The sequence below is a fragment of the Ipomoea nil genome, unplaced genomic scaffold (genome assembly GCF_001879475.1).
Source record: "Ipomoea nil cultivar Tokyo-kokei standard unplaced genomic scaffold, Asagao_1.1 scaffold2653, whole genome shotgun sequence".
NCBI lineage: Eukaryota > Viridiplantae > Streptophyta > Magnoliopsida > Solanales > Convolvulaceae > Ipomoea > Ipomoea nil.
In genome coordinates this window covers 1,342,347-1,367,799 of record NW_017619081.1, presented here as the reverse complement: position 1 = coordinate 1,367,799, position 25,453 = coordinate 1,342,347, and the positions used below count along the sequence as shown (strand labels likewise).

Here is a 25,453-nt window from a genome sequence, read left to right as displayed (position 1 = left end):
TCAACATTAACAAACCTCCATTTTTAATCCATGCAGTAGTGACAGCAATTATATTCCTTAGGAGACATGCAAACAGCCCTGCTGACAACCAACATATTCTCAGAGCATGTACAAAAATAAATAATAAATAAGAGTAAACATTAAAAAACAGTTAAGCAGATCAAAGGAGCAATGAAAATAGCACAAAAATCTGTAATCCAGCAGGATAAATCTCTGTGACAATGCATAGTATTTTATTGTTTAAAGCAACTCAAGCAGCCTAATTAAAGAGAGTTGCATGAAAGGCAAAGGGAAAAAACAAACAAACAAACAAAGGAAGTAGATCCTCATTACTGAAACTCCCAGGTAGTACAATAAAATATGGCATACCTATGAAGGTTGTAAAAGCCAGTATTGCAGCCTCTACAGATGAATTGGTATTTCATTCGCAATATCATGATGGATTATTGGGAAGACCAGTGGCCAATTCTTTGCCTCAAGAACAATACCGGCTGCAAAGCAACAAGGATGTTTGGATTTGTTAGTCATTAAGCAAATAAATAAGAGACCTAGATTAATGCTTTATTATCTTACATTACAATCCTGCAGACATGTTATATAAGATAGAAAATACATGAGAAGAAAAATGGGAACAAGAAAATTGAAATAATGAAGTTGAGGAAATTAAAAAAGGAAATACTGAAATTTATTTAGATCTAACTGATATTAGCAATAAAAGGAGCACAAAGGGGAAAAGAATTCAAATAAGAGGATAGAGAACCTCTTGCAGCAGCATCTTCCTTCCGCTTCAACTCTTGCATAGTATTAATGAACCAAGAAAAAAACCAAGTAAATACTATAATTATCATAAGGTTGGAGAGAATGGAAATTTTCATTAACTCCAGCTGGAGACAAGTTGAAGATAGAATAATGGGATTTAGATACAACGATGTATAATATATCAATTGAAATTTTGACCATGCTGAAACATTTTTTTGCAAAATAACCAAACATTTGAGGTTCATTATATGTACCGTACTGCACTAAACTCCATCTAAGAATATGAGGGAGGCACACAGCTGAGTCTATCAAATGCAGTCTTGGTAGCAGTTTAAAAAAAAAAAAAAAGTAACAGGACAAAATTATATAGGAAGATGGAATTAATTTATAATCCTATCAATAAATACACTTATTTAAATAATTACATTATTTAGTCTAATCTTTAAGTAATACAAGTAATTACAGTATACGAAGATAGCATTAAAAAAAAACCAGTATACGAAGATAAGTTTTTTTTTTTTCAAAGGTAAAGTGTGAAAAGGATTTTTTTTTTTTAACTGTGCAAATGTAAAATATATATATATATATATATATATATATATATATATATATATATATGAACAGATACTACAATGTAATAGAACCAGTAACTTTCAAAATATATATATATATATATATATATATATATATATATATATATATGTATGTATGTATGTATGTATGTATGTATGTATGTATGTATTTTAATTTTGAAAAGTCATTCCTCCGAAGTCCGAACATAATGGCCCTGTTTGGTAAAAAATTGGCCTATAGTCCAATTTTAGCTTATTTGACCACTATTAATTGTTTGATTTAGTGGTTTCTGTTTGAATTAGCTGATTGTATAAGTGTTAATTAGAGTGTATACCACTATTTTAATTGGTAAAATGCCTTTGTTTCTGTTTCTATTTTGCAGTGTTCTGGACTAAACTAGAAGAATCTATCACACGTAACTAATGATAGAATCAATGCACAGAGCATGATTCAACCTATTAGGGAGTGACAGATATGAGCCATGAAGAAAGAAAAATAGTGTAGATTTTTCTGTTACGTTTCCAATTAAGAGGTATATCCTACAGGTATATCCAGTTAGAAAATATAACAGATTTACAGTAACAGGTATATCCTGTAGGTCATGTAATAACACACATGAATCTGTATAGAAATTATGTATACAAATCTTAGTTTTTAGCAAAATGTAATCTACCAAAACATATTGAGAACATATTAAGGAGAGAAATGTATATCAACATCACATCTAGGTGTAAATTAATTAACACTACCAATAAACCTTTTGGATGTTATGTGGACAGTATCATGCATGCTTAGAAATCAGTTTAATTACGAAAATAATCTACTAAATTGATACCAATCTGTATAAAAAAGTAAAAATGAAGTAGATTGAAAACTTAGCTCAAAAGTGAGGGTTTACTGAAACGATTTGAACTCAAGTCACCGATTGCCACTTCTACCATGGTTAGCGCCAAGGTTAGCATATATCTCTTTCCAGAATCGCAAATCGGACAAAGGATTCGCTAAAACCCTAGATTCAGATTCATTTTCCCCAAATTTTTTTGGGGAAAAAAACACTATCGCAAATATAGACCACATAAAAAACCAGATAGAGAACTGTTACACAGCTCAATCGGGAATCGGTAAGCATTTAAAGTAGTCGTGAAAGCTCTGCACTGAAATTGCGACATTACCTGTTTGCATGTCGCAATCCGGTGTTCAAGACTTAGTCATCTTCATAGTGAAGGTGTTTTTAGCCAATCCTTGTCCGATTGAAAGCAAGAACCTAAACATGGCTTTCTCAGAAATGAAAGAACAACAAAAAATAGGATGAAATTACCAGAAATTGCCTCAGATTCCCATATTAACAACAGGATCTGTAACCTCTCTATAGAAAGATAGGGTTTCTTCACCGTGCCATAGTTTAGAGAGGGAGTACAGAACCATTCCTGAGAAGAGAGAGAGAGTAGCTCACGGAAAGATAAGCTGAGGAGCAGAGAGTGAGATAGCGATTAGATTAGGCAACCAAAGTCGTAAAAAAGGCGCACTGAACTGGAGTATCACAGTCAACCAAAACACTAAACCAGATTAGGCAACCAAATTAGGAAATGAAATAGCAAATAACTCACATATTTGTCAACTTAATAATGTTTGTATAATAATATTTATAATTTACTATGATTCTTTGCTCAAACTAATCATAAAATAATTATTAGCCCTCTATAAAATGTAGACATTTATATAACAAGTAGTACCTTACATGAATATAACAAGTAGTACTTATTTTTGTACATGGTCAGTTGTACGTAGCTGCATCTCGGGTTAACAATCCAGATGGTCTCAAAATATTGATAGTAAAAGACTCAAGTTCAACTACTACATCAACCACTAATGTTGTATATCATGAAGTTTTCAATAATTTGTAATTTTGTAAACTTTTCTTTTTTTAGTACCATATCATTAATTGCAACTATTTGTAATATACCATTTACATATTGTTTTTGTTGAATTCCTAAACATATTTCATTTATATGTTATAAATTATAACGCATTAGTTCATACAATGTATAACATAACATCCACACAATTAATACTTTTTAATTTACATACCGTGCATCGCACGGGACAAATACTAGTAATAATAATAATAATAATAATAATAATAATAATAATAATAATTATTATTATTATTATTATTATTATTATTATTATTATTATTATTATTATTATTATTATTATTATTATTATTATTATTATTATAAGGGTAGTTATGTCTTTTACACATATATTCTATTTCTATTCCTTCAACAAACCAAACATGAAAATAACATTCATAAATCTATTCCTTCACCGAACCAAACAATAGAATACAATTTTTATTCTATTCCGTACCTATTCTATTCCCTACGAAATACTATTCCTATTCCCCCAAAATTCATTCCGCAAACCAAACGTGCGGTAAATGATAGAGCAGAACGGGGGTTCATTCATCGACTGAATAGTTTCATACAAATATATATATATAATAGAGTTAATACCCAAAATAGTCCCTCGACTATGTCGTAATTACCAATTTGGTCCTCGACTATCATTCTTACCCAATTAAGTCCTCAACTATATAATTTTTACCCAATTTAGTCCTTTGTCAATTTGACTGTTTGTTGACTGTCAAAAGTGGAAATAAAGTTGTAATTTTACAAGTTTTCTCCTTCCTCCTCATTTAGGAGCGCCAAACCATGTAGCAATAAGCTCCGGTTGGGTTCTAAACCTGTCAGTATCGAAGTAGTGGTTATGCATCGGATAGCCAATGAATTTGATTTCCAACGATTTTTTGACGATCGAAATCTGATCGGAGTGTATTGCTGCATGATTTGGCGCTGCTAAATGGAGAGGAAGGAGAAATCTTGTAAAATTATAATTTTATCCTGACTTTTGACAGTCAACAAACAGTCAAATTAATACAGAGGACTAAATTGGGTAAGAATTGTATAGTTGAGGACTTAATTGAGTAAAAGTTACATAGTTGAGGACTTAATTAGGTAATAATGATAGTTGAGGACCAAATTGGTAATTATGGCATAATCGAGGGACCATTTTGGGTATTAACTCTATATAATATATCCCTAAATAATAGGAAATAACTAACCACTAAGCTAAAATAATAGCCATACACCAGAATAATTATAACATATACAATTTTTTTCTCAAAGTTGAATGGGGTATCATGGATACCCAATTGGAAGCCCATGATTATGGAGGGCAAATTATTGTATGGATCATGATCCATATAATGTTACGTGGACCATAATAAAATGTACATTTTTAATATATTGAATGTACATTATTTTTGTAATGAATGTACATTATACAATATAATGTACACTTCAAACAAAAATAATGTACTTTCCCTGAATATAATGTACATCGTTTTTGTACTGAATGTACATTATTTTTGTACTAAATGTACATTATTTTACAGTAGACAAAATATGGTCCACACAACTTGTATGGACCATGGTCCATATAATAATGATTGATTATGGAGGCCTAAAATGGGTTAAGCCCATGTCTTGCCAGAATTGGACACCCAATATATATAACTAAGAAGTTGTGTCGTAGTACTGCCATCGGTAATTTATATGTGGACTAAGGTCCACAGTGTCAAATACACATAATTTGACTTTATAATGTACATAATTCATATTTATAATGGGCATAATTTATGTTCACAATACCCTTACATATAAACAAGAAATAATGAAGCCTTATAAACACTTAATATAATACACAAAATTCATATTCATAATATTCAGAATTCATGTTCATAATGCACAGAATTCATGTTCATTATATTATGTGTATATATATGTGTATTATTAAACATAAATTCTATACATTATGAAGTCAAATTATGTGTATTGAATCAGAGTCCACAATACACTATGGACCCTTATTGACTATATAACGATTGACTGCCATCAGTACCATGTTCTCCCCCATCACTCCCACTTGTCTCATGAAAAAACAAAATCTCAATAAAATAACAGTCTAATTAAAAGATTTCTTTATAGATTGTAAATTCCTATGGCCATGATGGCATCCCATGTTAATGTCAATGCCGTTCCTTTTAAAACAAATAATAATAAATAAATAAATAAAATTGTACTGCGGTAGCCGATAAGAAAAAAGAGGAAAATGATATCTACGCACTGAGACATTTCATTATTTTATGCAATTATAATAATACCCACAGAGATCTCTAGAGATTCCAATTAGATCCCAATTGCAAAAAAACAAAAAAAAAATGAAAAATGTTTTGTTTCTCAGAGTTTGAGGTGGTAATATATGGAGGAGTGTGATAGTCAAATATAGAGAGAGAGAAAGAGAGAGAGAGAGGGGCAGAATGGGGATGGAGAGTGCAATTCCATTTTTAGCCATGGTGGTGACGAAGCTAGCACAGGTGGGACTAATGGTTGCAGCTGAAGCAGCCATGGCTACTGGGATGACTGCTTTCACCTTCATCACTTACTCAAATCTTCTTGCTTGCCTCATTCTTATTCCATCTTCTCTTTTAATGAACAGGTATGTTATTATTTGATGTCGATACTATTGAACAGACACTACTTCTAGTAAATACTAAGTTTCACTGGTAGGATTCCTTATTGGCTCCACAAGTGATTATGGTACGGTCGGACCAAATCTCCGTTCATGAGTTAACTTTTGTAGTGGAATTAATGTCTTAGTTTGAGTGCTGTATCATTTGGCTGGTGCTTTCATTGAGAAGCCAGAGTGTGATGGGAAAGGGCTACCTAGGAGAGAGTTACCCGCTACTTGATATATAAGATTCAAAGGGAACCGAGAAGAGTTTAGAGTATGAACTGTCTAGAGTAAGTTGGTGTGGACCTTGGCTTCTCAAGGGGTGGACATTGATATGATCTCACATTGGGTCTACGAGATTGTAGAGTGGTACTTAAGCTGCAGTGAAACCTTCACTCATAAACTAACTTTTGTGGTGGAGTTAGGGTCTTGGCTTGAATGCCTTTGATGCTTTCATTGAGAGGTCGAATTATGGTGGGAAATGGCTAGTCGGTGCTTGATAAGGTTCAAAGGGAAATGAGAAGAGTTCAGAGTAAGCCGCTGCGTAAGTCAACTTCTCAAGGGGTGGGCAATGATACGATCTCACATTGGCTCCATTGGAGATTGTGGATTGGTACTTAAGTGAAGCCAAACTTTCGCTCATGTGCTAACTTTTGTAGTCGATCAGAGTTAGGGTCTTAGCTTGAGTGCTGAATTACTTGCACTAAAATTATTTTTTTATTTCTTCTTTAATTTTGCTTTTATTGTTCAATGTAGATCGTCACATCCCCCGCTATTGCCTACATTCGTGTGTGGGTTTTTCTTGCTTGGCCTAATTGGGTATGTGTAACATATGCATTATTTTTAATTTCTTCTATTTATAAACTTTTAGGGATTTAATTATTTTAAATTCCTTAAGCTTTACTAATTCTTGAAAAAAATGTTGATTTTTTTTTTCTTCAGATTTTTTATACAATCAATTGGATATATGGGGCTGCAGTACTCCTCTCCATTGCTGGCTTCATCCCTGCTCAATCTCAGTCCTGGTTTCACCTTCATTCTAGCCATCATTCTCAGGTTAATTACAACTATTTTTCATTACACCTCTTACATAAATTAACATTACAAGAAAAATCAAATTTATCTAAAGAAAAATTCATAGGTATTTAATGAGTTAATACCCAAAATGGTCATCGACTATAGTGGTTGATTTCAATTTCGTCCTAAACGACTTTGGTGACCTAATGTAGTCCCAGATTTTTGTGTTTTTGCCAATTTAGTTCTCACTTTGGTATTTCGTCAAATTGGTGTTAAATAAAAGGGACAATTCAGTAATTTCAATATTGACCTCTCTATACTCTCAGTCCTGCAAAGTGCGAAATCTCTCTTTCTGTTACAAATTACTCCTAGACCTGCTAATCAAATTTTATATTCGCAAGTTTGTGAGTAATTCGTAAAATTAAGAAAGGGGGACTTTGCACTTTGCATGCATATCTAAGAGTAAAGAGATGCCAATATTGAAATTACTGAATTGTTCCTCTATTTAACACCAAATGGACGGAATAACAAACGAATGACTAAATTGAGAAAAACACAAAAGTATGAGACTACATTAGGTCACCAAAGTCGTTTAGGACGAAATTGAAAAAAAAAAAAAAACATTATAGTTGTGGACCATTTTAAATATTAACTCGGTATTTAATTTACCAATGAATTTCTCTAGACAGATCATTAAAATCTGTTGACATTTGTTGTTGAGCATATAATATATAAACATAATATGTAATCCACCTATTAATTTAGATTTCTAATTGAGATAAAAAACTTTTCAATTTGGTATCAAAGCTATGTAATTTATCTACTAATTTAAATTTTTAATTGAGATGAAACCCTTTTTATTAGAATCTCTACTCAATCCGATAAAAAAGTTTCTTGTACTGTAATAGGTTTCGTAAAAGTTAATGTATTATATTATTTTGGTTTTCAGGATGGAAAATTTCAAATGTGGAAGTTTTACCACACTGGCTAAGTTAGTGGGGACTGTGGTCTCAATAATTGGTGCTCTTATTGCAACTCTTTATAAAGGACCGCCAATTGTGACAGCCCCCTTTCAGTCATCAACCTTAATTCTTAATAATGTTCTCAACCAATCTTCTACTTGGGTACTAGGAGGCTTTCTTATGACAATTGATACTATGATAGCTTCTATATTCATCATCGCGCAGGTAGAGATGTCAATGAGACGAGTACTTTTTTTTTTTTTTTTTTTGAGTTTAAATTGTATAAAGTAAATTATAGTATCCTTGTTTCTATTTGTTTAGGCATTTGTGTTGAAGAAATACCCTGCAGAGTTGATTCTAATGTTGTTTTATAGTTGTTGTGTGGCCATTTTATGCGCTGCGGTCGCTTTGATTATAGAAAGGGACCTTAGCGCTTGGAGCTTAAGCAATCGGACGAGACTCTTTGCTATTTTGTACTCGGTAAGTAGATAAAATACCATTCACCTAATCGGGATATAGTTGAACAATCGACTGTAACTATAATGTTGGAGGATCAACTCTTGTATGTGTGCACCATATTTAATTATGAGCTTTACTAGGCTAGGTCTTATCTCAATAAGAGCATCAATCTCCAAAAGTTGAGTTTTTTGGAGAGTTTTTCAAAACCACGTAGGAAAGAGAGTGAAGAAAGAGAGAAGAGGGAAAAAAGCAAAAAATAATAATAATAATAATAATAATAATAATAATAAAAGTTTATATGCTTTTATACTTGTCTAGTGGCATGCGCTAGTTGGGTGAGGGTGAGTCAGTTTTGTTTTGTTTTGTTTTTTTTTTTTTTTTTTTTTTTTTTTTTTTTGGTAACAGTAGGCCTCACAAAAAACTAACATTTGCAGGAATATAAATTTATTCTCTCTCCTTCTTCACATAAGACTAAATGTAAATAAATAAATAAAATAAAATCACCAAAAATGCATTGTTGGGATGTTCTAAGAATCAAACTCTATTAGTGCTACTCAAGTCAAATACAAATTAGTCTTACCGTGGTCGAATTTTAAGTGTTTTACATTCATATTGATTTTAGATGGTCTAGCTAGCTTAGCTAGGACCAATAACATGGTACAAGAAGTAGGACTATTATTAAAAGACATTTAACATTGGTTAGTCCTAAGTAATAGATTAAAGTAAGCTGTGAAAGAGAAGCAAATGAACCCATGAAACTGATGACTGTCTGAAAAATAATGCAGGGTTTTTTTGGCAATGTTTTCCAAGTGACTATATGCTCTTGGTGTGTAAGGAGGAAAGGACCTGTTTTTGTTGGCATGTTTGAGCCCCTGGGTGTTGTGATCTCCATGGTTATTGGTGTGCTCTTCTTGGGGGAAACTTTCTATTTAGGAAGGTATGTAATTGCTATTTTCCACGCAAATTTAAAAAGAGTAAGTCCTCTGTGAGACTGTCACACGTGAAGCATATAATACTTTATAATTAAAATGTATATAACCAGTATATGATGTTGGTGATAATGAACCAAAATCAATTTAATATCCCTAAAATAATATTTATATATACACACGAAAATATATATAAAATATTATTGGATATAATATCCGAAATATATATATACACACAAATATATATATAAAACGGATTCAAAGGTTATATATACATATATATCTATGAGAAGATATACCAATATATATCAACCAAAATGGAACTTATAATCCTCAGATTATAACTCCAATCAACAAGAAAGTAGAAGGATTTTTGTTTAGAGCATAATCCAAAACAAGAAAGAATGAGAATGAAGAAAGAAGAAAGTACGAGTTAGACGAGGTGCCTTTCTTTCCTTAAAACCTTACCTCGTTTGGGTACTCAAACGTCGAACCGTTTGAGTGCATTTCTTTCCTTAAAACCTTATTTGCCACTTTTGAAACAGCAAGGCCATTATGTTGAGATTTAATTCAAAATCAGAATTGGAATTGAGATTTAATTCAAAATCAGAATTGGAATTAATACAAAAATTAATTCCGTAACGAATGAATTAAATCTCCAATAGTCAAATCGTTGGCTCAACTTAGCCCCTGCAAGGCCAGTCGTACCCGCACACACGAGCTCGAGCTTAAATCAAGCCTTTTCAATCTCGTTTCTAGTTGGAATTTGATTTACACCTCCCCTCCCCACCCCCGCACGAGAGAGCCTCTATGTTATACAATTCTACAAGCTCCAAAAGAGCTCTTGCATGTATAAAAGGGGGGCAAATCCTCTTTCCAAACCAATGTGGGACAAAGCTCACTTTTTCCCTTCATTTTTCCAACTCAATGGGTCTACTTTGAGAATCAATATCTCATTCACCCATTATCCATTTTGAGCGTACAATATATCAATCTCTTCGTCTCACTACGAAGAATCCGAATCCACTTTGACCCGACCCAAATCATAAGTGGACCCCACTGATAATTGTACCACAAAATAACCACTTAACATGTTATTTTATGCCATTTTAATGCTATTTTTCCAACATATGAAAAGTCCTTGTTTCTACCAGAGAGGGTTGTAACGTAACCGCGCTATACTAGCACAATCTGATTGGAGTAGTATAGTGGAAAGGCCTCGTGCTCTAAGACACGAGAGAGCCTCCCTACATGCCATGACTTCAGCCATATGCGAGTCTAGTGCTCCACTGATCTTACCGTTCTTGGCTGCAATGAACTATCCTTGGTTTGATAGTAGAACCGCCCCATATGATGATGAAGTGTTATGCGGGAAGATAAGTGCATATTTGTTCATATTCATACCATATATATACCCCATTCTTAGGCTTATTTTGCTTACTCTCTCCGTCTTGATCGTTTTATGTGTGGGGTTCTATTAACGAGGTTTGATTGGAGTTATTTACAATTTAATTTTTCATAATATAATTAAGTTTAGTAGTATATAAAATTTATTTATTTAGAGACTACATTACAAGTACTATTAAACACAAAATAATAAATTTAAAAATTATAAGTAAATAAGCAAACAAGAAAAAGTTAGTTTAATTGACTAATGAATAGTTAGTAGGACAGATAAAATAAGATAGAGACCGCCGAAAGTATTTGTTTTTTTTTATGAATTCATAGGAAAGTATTATATATATTTCAGTTAAAAAAATATTATACGTTTCATATGAGACGGTCTTACACAAGATTTATTTAGTTGTAATTTAATTTGTTACTAAGTTCTAAATTGCTGTGAATTTATTTATTTTATTTTTTTGCAGTTTGGTGGGATCAATAATTGTGGTTGTGGGGTTTTACTTTGTGATTTGGGGGAAAGCCAGAGATGGAAAGATGATTGAGAGAAATGGAGTTGATAATGGGTCTGAGTCAGCCACCAAAAATATTCCACTCTTGCAAGATAATGATGATGATGTTGAGAATAATAGAGAAACCACCTCAGTTCAATCATTGTAGAAGATGGTACCTGCAAATTTAATTTGTAAAAACAATTCAATTAAATCTTAGAATGCGCTAAACACCTTGTGTTTAGATGGTATGTAGTGACTTCTCTCATGTAGAAAATCATGAGATTAAGCATCAGTGGAGGTATTGTTGACTTTGTGTGCTTCATTTGGTTTGAAAAAGTATGTTTGAATAGATACTACAATTTAATAGACTTAGTAACAATGATTCTAACTAGGTAAACTCCACATTATTAATATATCTTGGTTCCTTTATTTTATTGTGTTTTTTTGTGTCTACCACAGAGCTTAACACATATAATTAATTTGTTTATCGAATTTAACAATTATTTTATACTTGCTCATAATATTTATTCTATCTACATCTACAATCTACAATTTTAATAAGAGCCAATAATGTTAGGCCCTTAACTGGAATAAAAAAAAATGTCGGTATTTTAAAATTAATGGTTAATATTATTTTGATTTTAGTAATTTTTAATGATTTTCCTTATTTACCTTCTATTACATTATTTTCTTCCCTAAAATAACTCTAAATTCCGTTAGTATAAACTTTAATAACGGAATATTCCGTTAACTATTTATTATTCTTAATATACTCATTAATTTATATAAGAAAAGTCTTAAGTTCGAACCACATCCCAATTAGAGTTGGCATAATTGTTAAACATATATTATGAATATGTTAAAATGTATTAAAAATATATATATAATATAAAATTTAACATAAACTTTGGTCAAATAATTAGTCCGAATAAATACATAGCATTCAAAGTTGAGCATCAAAGATTATAAATCGGAAACTTTAAAAATCATTTGGTTTTCTTGATTTTTTTTTTTTTTAAAATAAATTTAGGTTACGTTTTTTTTTTTTTTTTAATGTTTACTTAATATTCTTTTGATTATTTAGAACAGACTTAATATTTCAATTATGCTTTTTTATTATTCGAATGATTTAGATAATTATGGTATTAATATTTTTTGTATTTTTTTATAGTGGTACAATTGTACATTACTTTACAAATATTATACAATTATTTTTTTATCGGACAAAATTGTTCTTACATCATTATTGTCCATATTACAACTAAAATCTCAGTCATATACGCAGCAATGCAAATCTAAAGCTTCCTACACCATAATCTCATTGCATGATGAATCTCTCTATGCTGCCACCAGTAACCTAATGGCACATGACACACTACCAACAAAAAATAAAAAAAGAAAAGACATGTACTGAAGATGAAAACAATGACAATGTTACCCAAAAGAGAATTACTAATAATTAGAGAAATTTAAACTAAAAATAGTATTTATTTAGACTATCGCTTTAAGACTAAGTATTTAGACTAGAGTTACTACAATGTTGCAAACATTTATTTTAGTGACAATTATAATCAATCCCTCATATATTATCTTCAATTTATATACTTTAAATTACCGATTTAAATAAACAAATTTAACATTTATTTACCTATGCATAAACATCTCCTATATAATATTGCATTGATATACTTTGAAATACTTATTTAAAAATAATCATTGGGCATTATCCCATTCGTGCAAAGCGCATAAAAAAACTAGTATGTTAATAAATCTAAATCTTACTGTACATAAACACTAAATTACTAGTACATCACATTTATTTCAATTCAGTTTGTAGTAAGTTCATAATATTAATAAAAATAAAATTTAATGTATATAAAATTACATTACATATGCATCATGTTATAATAACACTACGTTCATAATATTTGTTCTATATGATCATACACCTAAACTTAATGTATATAAATGAAATTGTACTGTGAGTCTTGAATGCAAGCTAATACTTATAGTTCTACTTGGTTTTAATTAAAGAATTAACGTACCATTAATTATGTTAATTTTTGAATTAACAAAAACAAATTAAAGGTAAGAAAGTAGAATCAGGAATATAGTAATTGTTCACGCAGTTCGGAGCAAAACTTCCTACGTCTGTGGGGCAACTCACGTCAGCCCAATCCACTAGATGTTCATCAAGATTACAAGGGAGTTTGTATACAAAAGTCCTTAGTCACAACAACCAACTTTAATCTTCTCAACATCTAATTTAGGAAAGGTGTATGCATGCCGATTTCTGCTTCAGGCGTTGATACTGCTGACCCAGCTTCCGGGAGTCTAATCCAATGAGATCATCACTTCAAAATAATATAATAAACTGATAAAAGTGTTTTAATATAAAGACAATAATCCTCTGAATGTTATTCAGAAATCCGTGAAGTGAAATGATAGAAAATCCTCCTTTTTATATTCAATTTCATGTAAATATCTTTCCCCAAAGTGTGATGACCACAACTTACTGATAAATGACATCCACTTAATTTAAATAATGCCGATTAATAATTTTGACCAGCTGAAATTAGTAAGAAGATCACTAATGATATTTGCTAAATCCAGAAGCTATGCCAGAGACTGATATTATAACTTGATAGGAGTCGATCCAAACATTATAACTAAATTAAATTCTAACATTTTAACAAATAAATTAGTCAATTTATAATAAAATTTAACGTGTATCATTTGTACACTTACAATAATTAAACATCAAACTATGAGTACATTATATATCTATTTTTATAAGACTCATAATATTCTTTCCATATATTCATAAAAACAAAACTTAATGTACATAAATATTACTACTTTAAAGTAATGACTTTATATATACCTAAAGATTTATTTTAATTTTTTTTAATCCCCATGTATATTCATTTACAACAAGTCTAACCTCATATTCATGGAACTAAAGTTGATATTAATTTTATTTCAAATCTTTTAAGTGGTAACTACCAAAAAAATAAATAAATAAATAAATAAAAATAAAAAAAATAAAAAATTAATACTCTGGTAGAGAGTAGACCTATATGGAAACATTAAAATATTTTAGGAAAGTTTTATACACTATCCCCTTTATTAGGGGGCAAAAGAGGCACTTTCTCATTGCTATTGTCTATATTGGTTTCAATGTTTTCTTTCACTTCCATTGCCTTCCCCCACATCACGGTATAGAATCCCAGAGCTATAATGCTTGCTCCTATCACACTGCATATATTCCAAATATATATGTACATGATTTAGTGAAAAAGAAGTAATACTCCGTAATAAATTATGCAAAAAAAAAAAAAAAAAAAAAAAAAAAAACCATAACATAACACCTTGATTTAATGGTGGAAAATAAAAGAAAAATAAAAAGAATAGTGCTATTTTCGTAATATTATAGTGCATTGAACAATTTTTAGTAGTGCATCCGCTAATAAATGTATGTAGTATGTATGCGTTTTGAAAATGTGATACTTAAGCATGCGTTTTGGAAAGCAACAAATATGCTGATTTCCTTGCTAACCTCGGTCAGACTAAGGATGGTCGCAAACCAGTTTTAGAGTAAGGGTTGTTGGATCTTCTTTTAGTTGATGCTAGAGTCAGATAGTACCCGCTTGGTACGGTGTAGGGCAGATACACAAAAAACATGTAGTATATATGTATGCCTAGATGGAGAAAATATACCACTTGAATGTGGGAATGGAGTGGTGCGAGGGTCAGTGTGAGACATCACGTTTGAAGGTGATGAATATAACCCCACATACTTTTCACCAGTAAGGCAGTAACCATTCCTAATCTTATATTGTGTTTTCCAATAAAAAATAACCTATTTAATTAAAGTATGTGAAAATTGTGACAATAATGTTACTAAAAAGATAAGGAGCTAACCTTCCAGTATAAAGATCATCTCTAAGAAAAGTCACCCCCATGATAACAGCAGCCACCATTCCCAGAGGAATGAACATTGCAACAAAAACCGGTCCCTTCTTCCTCACAGCCCACGCATACACAACACTCCGAAACCCAACCATTATAATTGCCTGCATGCCATTATCACTTCAAGTTAATCAATCTAAGTAACACACAAAAGTATAAGAAATGCTAACAACGATGTTGATGGTCCTATAGTATGTTTGTTTATGTCGAATATATATATTATATATATTTAGTAAAATCTATATGGTGTCAATCGACACCTTAAAATTCTTAACAAATTAAAATCATATATACTACTATTAGGCGGAGGGAGGTAAAGGGTCAAGTCCAGCACCAGCTGATGACGCTTAAGGGGTTTGTCGGGCTGAAGCTGAAGGGTCAAGTCCAACACCATGCCTCTCGAAAATGTCCGGTATAAGAAAATAAAGTTGCTCGATCGTATGCTACAAGTTATAGCTTTTGGCGGTGCAATGTTAAACACTTGATCCTAACAATTGGTATCAGAGCCAGATTAAGGGTTCGAGTCATCATGACAGATGTTGGAAGGGGGAATTGTTGTTCAGACTAGTGAAAGGTCAAGTCCAACACATTGTTGGGCAAAGACCTGAAGGGCCAAGTCCAACACCATAGTTCTCGAAAATGTGACAGTATATGAAAAATAAAGTTACGCCTTCGCTACGAGTTATAATCTTTGACATAATAATAAGCACTTGATCCTAACAGATACTCACGTTGTAACAAATAGCTATCAACTCCATATCTGGTCTTAGCTTCCAAGCATTTACATTCCTTTCAGCAATCATGGCAGCTATAGCTGATAGTATAGTGACAAGGGCACAAGTGATTACGGTTAACATTAACTCCCCGGGGTAGTCCTTCAAGATCCATGCCTGATATGTTCAAAAACATAACACTTCAACTACAAATTAAGCAACTATTAGAAAATTCACATTTGTTACACATTATGCAAGTAAGACCTCTCATTTAATTTTTTTGCAATGTAATTCCAGATTTCTTTAATAAGTTATCGATTTCGTCACTCCTAGTAGTAAAGGTGTCAATGCGGGTTAACTTACCCCATCACAAGTTATAATTTTTGTGGGCCGATTAGTGAAGCTTGCGAGCTAGAATTCTTTAATCCTAGCCCGCCTCATGCGAGCTCCCGAGCCAATTTTAAAAGTTAAAAAATTTATTATTATAAAATATTATTCTATATTCTAATAATTTAACCTAAATAATATTAGATTTTTTTTTTGTGTTTAGAAATTAAAATATTTTAGATTTTAATTTGTTTAATGTTTAGTAATATATACACACACACCAGGCATCAACTAAAAGAGTAGTTATGCTGTGCATCCGTATGCACCATGCATGCTGCATACGGATGCAAAAACGACGTCGTTTTAGTAAAAACGCGCGTCTCCTCTTTAAAAAAAAATTTAGGTTCGACTCCCAGCAACAACATTATGTTGTTCATTCATTCTAGAATTTTAATTCATAGATTATGAAATTATAGTTCATCGATTCGGGAATGGTAGTTCATCGATTCTGAAATTGTAGTTCATCGATTCTGAAATTTTAGTTCAAAGATTCTGAAATTTTAGTTCATTCATTCTGGAATTTATAGTTCATAGATCAAATTCTGAAATTTTAGTTCATAGATTCTGGAATTATAGTTCATCGATTATGAAATTATAGTTCATCGATTCTGAAATTTTAGTTCATATGTTGTTGGTGGGAATCGAACCTGATTTTTTTTTTAAGGGGAGACACGCGTTTTTAATAAAACGATGTCATTTTTGCGTCCGTATGCACCATGTGCATACGGATGCACAGCATAATTTGCCCAAATCAAAACCACCAACTCACATATGCCAAGCCCGTGAGCCCATATTTTTACAAGAAAATTTTTTTAGACCCTAATCCGCCTAACTGCTAGACGATTTAAAACAGATCCGGGAGTTTCGGCCCATTTTGACATTCCAACTAGTAAGAAAATTGTTGGAAGATCAGACTTTTTTTCATGGCAAATTATACCGTGCACAGGGCACACAATGCATTGTACATCATGGCCCAAAACGATATCATTTTGTATCTTTCTTTTTCGCGTGTTTGCTAACTCTTTAAAAAAATTCATATTTCGAATGTACAGAATTGTATAATAGAAAACACAAAATTATATACCTGAAAACACAGAATATTTATAACTCAAAATCCCCATGTTTCGAATGTACAGAATTATATAATAGAAAACACAGAATTTTATACCTGAAAACACATCATGTTTCGAATGTATAGAATTATATAATAGAAAACACAGAATTTTATACCAGAAAATACATAATTTTATTTAAAATGATAAAAATCCCCTGTTCCGAATGTACAAAATTTTATACCTAAAAACACATAATTTTATATCTAAAAACACAGAATTTTATAATTGAATACACATACATTTTCGTCGTGTTAATTCCCATACAACATAACAAAACGATGTCATTTTGGGAGACACGGTATAACGATTGCTTTTTCATAGTTTCTCATTTCTTTCCTAAATTTCTCTTCATACATGACCTATTTGAGTTTCGTTTTTTTTTTCCCCTTAAACCCAAAATGATGAGATTCTCCCAAAAAATCACTTATTTTATTCCTCAATTTATAAATAATCCTGGTTTCACATCTTATTACTAGAAAATATATTTTTAAATAGTAGTAATTTTCTTGAATGGATGAAAATTGAAGGAGGATATGAGAAATTGTGAAAAGATCCACAAAAACCACTACGTCTACCCCACTCATTTTCTTATGCCGCTACATTTTTTATAGACAGGGTGCTGGATTTGGCACTTCTAGCCTCCACTTGGCAATCTTTTTAACCACCTGGTGGCTGGTAATGGACTTGGCCTTTCACCAACCCAACGACCTCCGTCCAACACTACCAAAAAGACTAAATTAACAATTTGCTAATAAGAGAGGTCTTACATTGCATAAGGTAATATAATTTCTGAATGACCAAAAACACAATTTTCTCTATACACCGTGATAAAAGAACTATTCCGACAAGGATTTACCTGGACAAGGAACAACATCGAGATGAAGAGGCTAGAAGTGACGAGGATAAAGCTTCCGAGGATCCAGTTTGATTGCTGGGGGAGTAGAGAGTTATAATATGCGTGTTGAAACAGCAATAATGGAGGGCCCTTATAGAAGGTAATCACAAAAGCCCCTGTGATCAAAACGATCGTCCCAATAGACTTGGCTAAGCTACTCCGTTCCTTCAATGATAATATTTCCATCCTAATCATCAATTAAACATCAATCACCCCAAATTATTCTGTGGACCCGGATTTAACGTTCACAATTTACCTTTTAAAAATTCAGAATTTGAATACCACGAATACATAATGTTAACATATATGTAGAGGCGGAGCCAAGATTTAAGAATGCGAGGGGGCCAATCACGATAATTGTCAAAAAAGCAAAACAATTACTGCAATCACACAATATTAACATACCCTGTATTGTATTCACAAATTCCCTTCTAAAGTTGTTATATATTTTGACTTAGAAACACAATTTATATTTTAGAAGTTCACAATTCTAATACTAAAAAATATAAATTTTTACGTCATTTAAGAGCAAAGTCCACCTTGCAAAGTGGACCTCCTGATCCATGGTATAACAACTCATCAATCACCATTAATATCTTTGAATACTTTCATTGCAACTCATATTACAATTTGCTTTTATGTGTAAGCCCAAAAATTGAAGCCTGGTACAAATCAATTAGCTTGAAATTGACAGGCCCTATGGGTCAATAGCCTAAGCTGTTCAAGATTAGGTACTCCGTACTATTTGTTATATAAGTGATGTAGAATAAAATATACATGTGAGATTGTGTGTAATCTCCTCTTTAGTATTGTTTTCTTGACTTAAACAATATAGTATGTTGTTAACTTTATAAGTTCAAAACCGAAAATTAAAGCCCAATAAGTCAATAGAGCTGACCTGAAACCAGGGCCGGATTTTAGGCTGTGCAAGCTGGGCTACCGCACAGGGCCCCCAATTTTAGAGGGGCCCCAAATTTTAGAGGTTCAATATTTAATTTTTACACAGTTAGTTTCGAAATAAAAATTAAAAGTTTTCAATTGAATATAAAAGGTTTTATGAAGAGGTGGTGAGAATATGTATTTATTGTATTTTAACTTGTAGGTCAAAGGTTCGAAACTTACATGTATTGGTTTTCAAAATTGTAATTTTGTAGGGCCACATTTATTTACTAGAACAGGGCCACAAAAACTTAAAATACGGCCCTGCCTGAAACCAAGTGGCTAGTTCAATTGACATCTCATGTGTAGTAGACAATTTATGCCGTTTTAAAGCTGGTTAATTAGTGCTAATTTTTACTATTTTTATGTACATATTAGACATAAAAATCGTATGATTTTGTGTTAATTAGAAGCTAAATATATGCTTATTTGATTCTTGATTCTTTAGTCCATTAAGGTGATTTGGAAGCATTATATTGATTGTAAAATCATATAAATTGAAATTCAATTGAATGTGTTTTAAAGTCATATTGGTACAAAGAGTGTGTTCGAAGAGTCATGGAAGATCAAGAAAATAAAAAAGAGCGAGTCAGAAGTACCATGACATGACCTTAGGCCTCAAAAGAACCAAGAAAATGCAGAAAAATACAATTTGAAGTGATTATCAAGACTCACGATGTGACATGACCTTAGGCCTCAAAAGAACAAAGAAAATGCAGAAAAATACATTTTGAAATGATTATCAAGACTCACGCTGACATCGTGAGTATCAGCGTGGCACATTATGCTCTGTTTTTCATCTTGAGGAGAGATTCACTTTTATGAATTAGAGAGAGATTCACTTTCTCATCGTGTGAGAGCGTTATTATTGTTTTATTATTATTATTATTATTATTATTATTATTATTATTATTATTATTATTATTCCGATAGTCGGGCTGGCATTGATTTTTTGGGCTGAAAATTTTAAAAAAGTATAAAATAGATATTATATACCTTGTAAAGAATCATGAATGTTTCTAAAAAAATCATAGTCTCTCAAATTGCAAACAATTATCAATCATGTTCTCTCAAATTTAATAGTTGAAATAGTTGTAACGCAATAAAAAAAATTATATTAAAATTAAACATTTTCAATATTATGTATACACTTATCGTATGGAGAGAAATATTTACCCGGCGACGACCGCAAATATGAATGTGAAGGCGGGAATAAGGTCAGCCATTGCGGATGCCAAAGTTGGAGAGCTATACTCGATGCCTATGTATTGCAAAGTTTGGCCAGCATAGCTGAGACCAAAAAATATATAAGGTCAGGAATACATGAAAATTAGGTTCTATGTGCAAACGGCACAATTCAATAGTAGTGATTATTACACAATCATACATTACAAGTTATATAATCATATAATCATATGTATGTTCAAATTAATTAAGAAACTTCCACCGTGTTTTTTTATTTGGAAAATACTTTATAGTATGTTTCGATAGTTTTTTAAGAGCACAATCAGTTATTACAAATTACACAATCAGGTAATAATAGTTACACAATCTAACATTACAGATTGCACAAAGTAGTTCACACATTCTTAACATTCTTATGTCCATTTTATATGGAGTTAATTACCAAAATGGTCCCTCGACTATAGCGAAATTATCAATTTGGTCCTTGACTATTTTTCTTGACCAATTGAGTCCCTCAACTTTAAAAATTTTAATCAATTTAGTCGTCCGTTTGTTTTGCCATTAGACATCCGTTAACTCAGGACCAAATTGATAATTTCTCTATAGTCAAGGGACCATTTCAGTAACTAACTTTTAGAGAAAATGGTGCAAATGATGATCAAAATGGTGCCAAGTTAACGGATGTCTAACGGCAAAATAAACGGATGACCAAATTGGTTAAGATTTTTAAAATTGAGGGACTTAATTGGTCAAGAAAAATAGTCAATGACTAAATTAATAACTTCGCTATAGTCAAGAGACCATTTCGGTAATTAACTCAATTTTATATGTCTTATTTCCTATTTATTAGTCAAACTAACTATTTCTATTTTGCTTGTTGTCATTAGTATTTAGTTATAATATTTAATTTTTGTTTTTTTTTTGTTTTGTTTTGTTTTTTGTGTGTGTGTGTGTGTGTTCAATAATACTTTTAATGTAGTTTCTAAATACATAAATTTCACATAAACTTAATATTATGGTAAATTAAATTGTAAATTAAATAACCAGGACTATGTGGTCTAATGGTATCCGGGTTGGACTTCCATTTGGAAGGTTGTAAATTCGAGCCTCAGTGGAGGCGTTATTGGCTCTTTGTGTTTCAGTAGGTTGAGAAAGTATATGAACAGATACTACAATGTAATAGAGCTAGTAGCATTCAAAAAAAAAATTGTAAATTAAATAACTTCAGTTACTCATGAAATATAACTTTAAAATTTATTATAATTACAAAATTGACCTCATGTTTTTTTTTTTTTTTAAATACTAAAACTCTTAACCATTGATAAGATATAATGAGAGATTATAATCGGTGATCACATTTTTATAAGAGGACCTTATTTTCATTTGGTAATACCCATATTAGTGTTTTATAGGAGAAAATTTCAATTTTGGTCATATGACTATAAGGCTTTGTTAATTTGAGCACCTGACTTTTAAAAGTGTCAATTTAGTACCTTGACTATGTAATTTTTATCAATTTTGATCACTACAGTTAAATTGCTGGTCAAATTTCGCCAGAAAAACTTAATCCTTCATTTAGTCTATAATCTGAGGGGCAAAATCGTCTTTTGAAGTCTGGTAAAATTGTCTTTTTTTTTCGGCGAAATTTGACCGCTAATTTGATTGGAGTAACCAAAATTGACAAAATGTACATACTTAAGATATTAAATTGACACTTTTAAAAGTCAAGTGCTAAAATTAACAAAGCCCCTATAGTCCCCTATAGTCATATGACCTGAAATTTTCTCTGTTTTTTAGGTTTCCATCCAAATAGCTAAATCTATCATAACAAAAACTAAATATGATTATTAGGATTTAGGAGTATGTACTATTGCAATTATATGTTATTTAGAGACAAAAATTACATACATATGCTTTTATAACTCGTGGACAAACTACAATTTTCTCTTTGAAAAATATTCCACTTTAGTTAGTTTTTTTTTTTAAAAAAAAAAAACTAAAATACACTTTTCATTTGTGAAAATTTGACCAAATTAAACTTTTCCATGTACCAAGATTATGTGGTCTAATGGTATTCGGATTGAATTTTTATTTAGAAGGTTGTGAGTTCAAGCTTTAGTGGAGGCCAACAGATACTACATTGTAATAGAACCAGCAGCATTCAAAAAAAAAAAAAAAAAAAACTTTTCCATATCATATTCACTAACATTTTAAATAAAAAAAAGATTTTTTTAAGAAGTCAAGTACTAAAACTGAATAAATCAAAATCGAGATTAAAAGTGAAAATTTTATTATAATTGAAGAACCAAGATCAAGATTAAAAGTGAAAATTTTATTATAATGGGAAAATGGTACTTTTTACCCCTGAGTTATATACTTATAGCACTTTTTCCCCCTCAATTATTTAGGTAAGCACATTAGCCCCCTCAATTATTCTAAAAGTGGTGCTTTTTCCTCTAATATATTAAATTGACATTTATACCCTTAAAGTAAACATTTTATTTATTTTATTACTCCAACAAATTATTGCGTATACGTAGGGATGAACACGGTTCGGTTTGAATTGAACCGTTACTAAAGCAATTGAATTAATAGTTTATGGTTATGATTCAGATCTAGAACCCAATATTTAAATGTCAATTTATTAAAATTATGTATCAAAAAAGTTGAATCTTGAACCATGAACCGGCGGTTCCGGATCTGATTTGCGATTTTGAACTGTCTTTATTTTAAAATTTTATTTTTTATTTTAAAATAGTCTAAATTCAATAATAAATGTATTTTATTTTTTCAGTTCGAAACATGAACCGTCCGTTCCGGTTCACGATTTTAATAAACTCTAAATATCGAATTTCGATTCTAAATTGTAATTGGAATATTTCGGTTTGGTTGCTATAGTGTTTGTTTAGTTTGAACCAAATTATGGTCATAATTTTTTGGAGAAAAAATAAATTAAATATTTAGTTTAAGGGTAAATATGTCTATTTAACTTTTCAGGGAAAAAATAACCACTTCAATAATTTAGGGGGAAAAAAATGCTATAGGTATATAACTCAGGGGGAAAAAGTGTCATTTTCCCTATTATAATTGAAGAACCAAGAGTGGATGGAATATAATAAATTAATTTTATAATTACAGTGCACAAAAATTTCAAAATAATGGAAAATAATAGTAAATAAATGAATCAATTACCTTAGCAGAGCTGTTATACAAATTCTACCGAAAATACCAAACGTCAATACAGGTGGAGGCATCAGTCTGCATAAGTAGAAGAAATATATATGGATATTGAAATTAAAATCAGAATAAAATATTAAGAAACTGAAGTATACAAACGGTGTGATTAGTTGTTAACTTGAAGTCCGTTGCAATTAACTATTTAAAATATTAAATGTCAGGTGAGAACATTTCTCCCTGTAAAAAATATGAATATATCTATATTCTCAATCTTAAGAAATTAAAGGTTAGAATTTTGTCATTACTTAACTTTCAAATTTGCAATAATTATAAAATGAATCACATTCTTAAAAGATTTCAATAAAATTGATTCCATATTTTTTTTTTTACAGAACCTTCACCCATTGATGAATCATAATAGACGGTTAAAATCAATCTTCACTTTGATTAATGTAAAACCGTGCAAACAACTACATGAATAAACATATTCTATTATATGAATGCACATTAACTACTCCCATTCATGCAGGCCTAAATGATAGTCGAGATTCTGGGAGTAGTTATTGCCCATGTTTGGTAACATATATAGTTAGTTTATCAATTAATTTTAGCTTGTTTGACCACTATTAACTGTTTGATTTTGTTAAACATTCAATATTAATATTTGATCAATTAATTTTTTTGTAACAACTTATACTCCAAAACACTAAATTTAAAAAGTTATTCAAAACAATTTGTTCTGATTAACTATTTGAAAAAATCATCTTGTATGTAATTAACTATTAACTAACAACTAATTTAATAAACATCTCTTTAAAATCAGCTAATGCTATCAACTAATCAAACTCATTTTTCAATAAGCTAAAAGTTATTTAACTAACATCCTCATTGTAAACTCATTTATTAGATTTTGTGTACTCATGCACTTCTCACGGTCTTACGGTCTTAAGTTAAACATAGTTCTCTTTTGTTATACATATATATATATATATATATATATAAAGTTAGAGAAGATATACCATAGCTACCTGTGATAGAGAATAGTTGAAGGAAGAAGGAAAAGTAAAGCCAAGGCATTAGAATACAGAACAAAGATGAAGTTACTCATCCCTCTTGTGGTGGCAACTTTGTTGAGTGTATTCATTCCTACTTCCAAACACACCACTACCATTAACACCACCATCATCCCCAACCTCTCCTTCATCTTTCTTCTTTCTTCTCCACTCTGCTCTCATCACTCACTCACCCACTTTCTGCATTATTATTTGACTCATTCTCCCTAGCTATATTAATTATTGTTTTGTCATGTTTATCATTTTGATAGATGCGAATGAATAAAGAAACATTATTTTTTGTTTCCTATATATCTAGGTGCATGTTGAATTGTGTTGGCACTTGGCAATGCAAATGGCAACTACGTAGCATGACACATGCACCTCCTATGATGAGTCACGTGGGTGATGAAACTTAACCATATCAGGAAGATATATCAAACTGCTAGAAGATTATTATGGTGGCCAGTTTGATAATATAGCTCATAAGTTAATTTTGGCCGGTTTAATCAAGTTTGGTTAGTTTAATTGGTCCATACGTTACTTTAAGTATTTGATAAAATGGTTTATTATATTATCTTAATCAACTAATAAGTCAAAATTTGAGAAACTAAGAACAGTAGAATTTTTGGTTGTCCAATTGATCTTAATTATAAAATAATCATTTTACAATTGTCATGCATCCTTAATATTTATATCTTTCTTGTTGTTTTTCATCTGCTTTGCCATTTTTTCTTTTTGTTTCCGTAATAACAATAATAATTTTCTTTTTAATTTCACTCAAAATAATAATAATATAAATAAATAAATAAAAATTATTAAAATAATTTTAAGTGTTAATAAATTAGC

At 31.0% G+C, this 25,453-nt stretch overlaps 2 protein-coding genes and 1 long non-coding RNA gene across 3 annotated transcripts; 1 reads left to right on the top strand and 2 right to left on the bottom strand.

Annotated features, from left to right (window-relative positions):
- Positions 1-15: 15 nt before the first annotated feature.
- On the bottom strand, positions 16-1,094 carry LOC109154671. Its single transcript, XR_002049767.1, has 3 exons — positions 761-1,094; positions 370-491; positions 16-78 (listed from the first exon to the last, which is right to left on the bottom strand). It is a non-coding gene; the product is annotated as an uncharacterized LOC109154671 (long non-coding RNA).
- Positions 1,095-5,578: 4,484 nt separating this feature from the next.
- Positions 5,579-11,560, top strand: LOC109154720 (WAT1-related protein At5g40230-like). The gene is made up of 7 exons (XM_019302452.1): positions 5,579-5,892; positions 6,664-6,726; positions 6,850-6,963; positions 7,874-8,111; positions 8,208-8,366; positions 9,131-9,282; positions 11,143-11,560. The coding sequence occupies exons 1-7, from the start codon at positions 5,714-5,716 to the stop codon at positions 11,333-11,335; spliced, it is 1,098 nt and encodes a 365-aa protein (XP_019157997.1). The 5' UTR covers positions 5,579-5,713; the 3' UTR covers positions 11,336-11,560.
- Positions 11,561-14,221: 2,661 nt separating this feature from the next.
- On the bottom strand, positions 14,222-24,808 carry LOC109154640 (WAT1-related protein At3g28050-like). The gene is made up of 7 exons (XM_019302375.1): positions 24,581-24,808; positions 23,568-23,633; positions 20,367-20,480; positions 18,213-18,438; positions 15,873-16,031; positions 15,094-15,245; positions 14,222-14,427 (listed from the first exon to the last, which is right to left on the bottom strand). Exons 1-7 carry the CDS (start codon positions 24,754-24,756, stop codon positions 14,280-14,282), a joined length of 1,041 nt encoding a protein of 346 aa, XP_019157920.1. The 5' UTR covers positions 24,757-24,808; the 3' UTR covers positions 14,222-14,279.
- Between the last annotated feature and the right edge of the window lie 645 nt (positions 24,809-25,453).

What these genes read in the sequence shown, in the direction of transcription:
- LOC109154720 (XM_019302452.1), top strand. Translation starts at nt 5,714, where the DNA reads ATGGGGATGGAGAGTGCAATTCCATTTTTAGCCATGGTGGTGACGAAG. An exon ending in TTCTTGCTTGGCCTAATTGG is followed by an intron (nt 6,727 to 6,849) that starts GTATGTGTAACA and finishes TTTTTTCTTCAG; the next exon opens with ATTTTTTATACAATCAATTG. An exon ending in TCTTTGCTATTTTGTACTCG is followed by an intron (nt 8,367 to 9,130) that starts GTAAGTAGATAA and finishes AAAATAATGCAG; the next exon opens with GGTTTTTTTGGCAATGTTTT.
- LOC109154640 (XM_019302375.1), bottom strand. Translation starts at nt 24,756, where the DNA reads ATGAAGGAGAGGTTGGGGATGATGGTGGTGTTAATGGTAGTGGTGTGT. An exon ending in TCAACTATTCTCTATCACAG is followed by an intron (nt 23,634 to 24,580) that starts GTAGCTATGGTA and finishes CTACTTATGCAG; the next exon opens with ACTGATGCCTCCACCTGTAT. An exon ending in TGTATAACAGCTCTGCTAAG is followed by an intron (nt 20,481 to 23,567) that starts GTAATTGATTCA and finishes TTTTGGTCTCAG; the next exon opens with CTATGCTGGCCAAACTTTGC.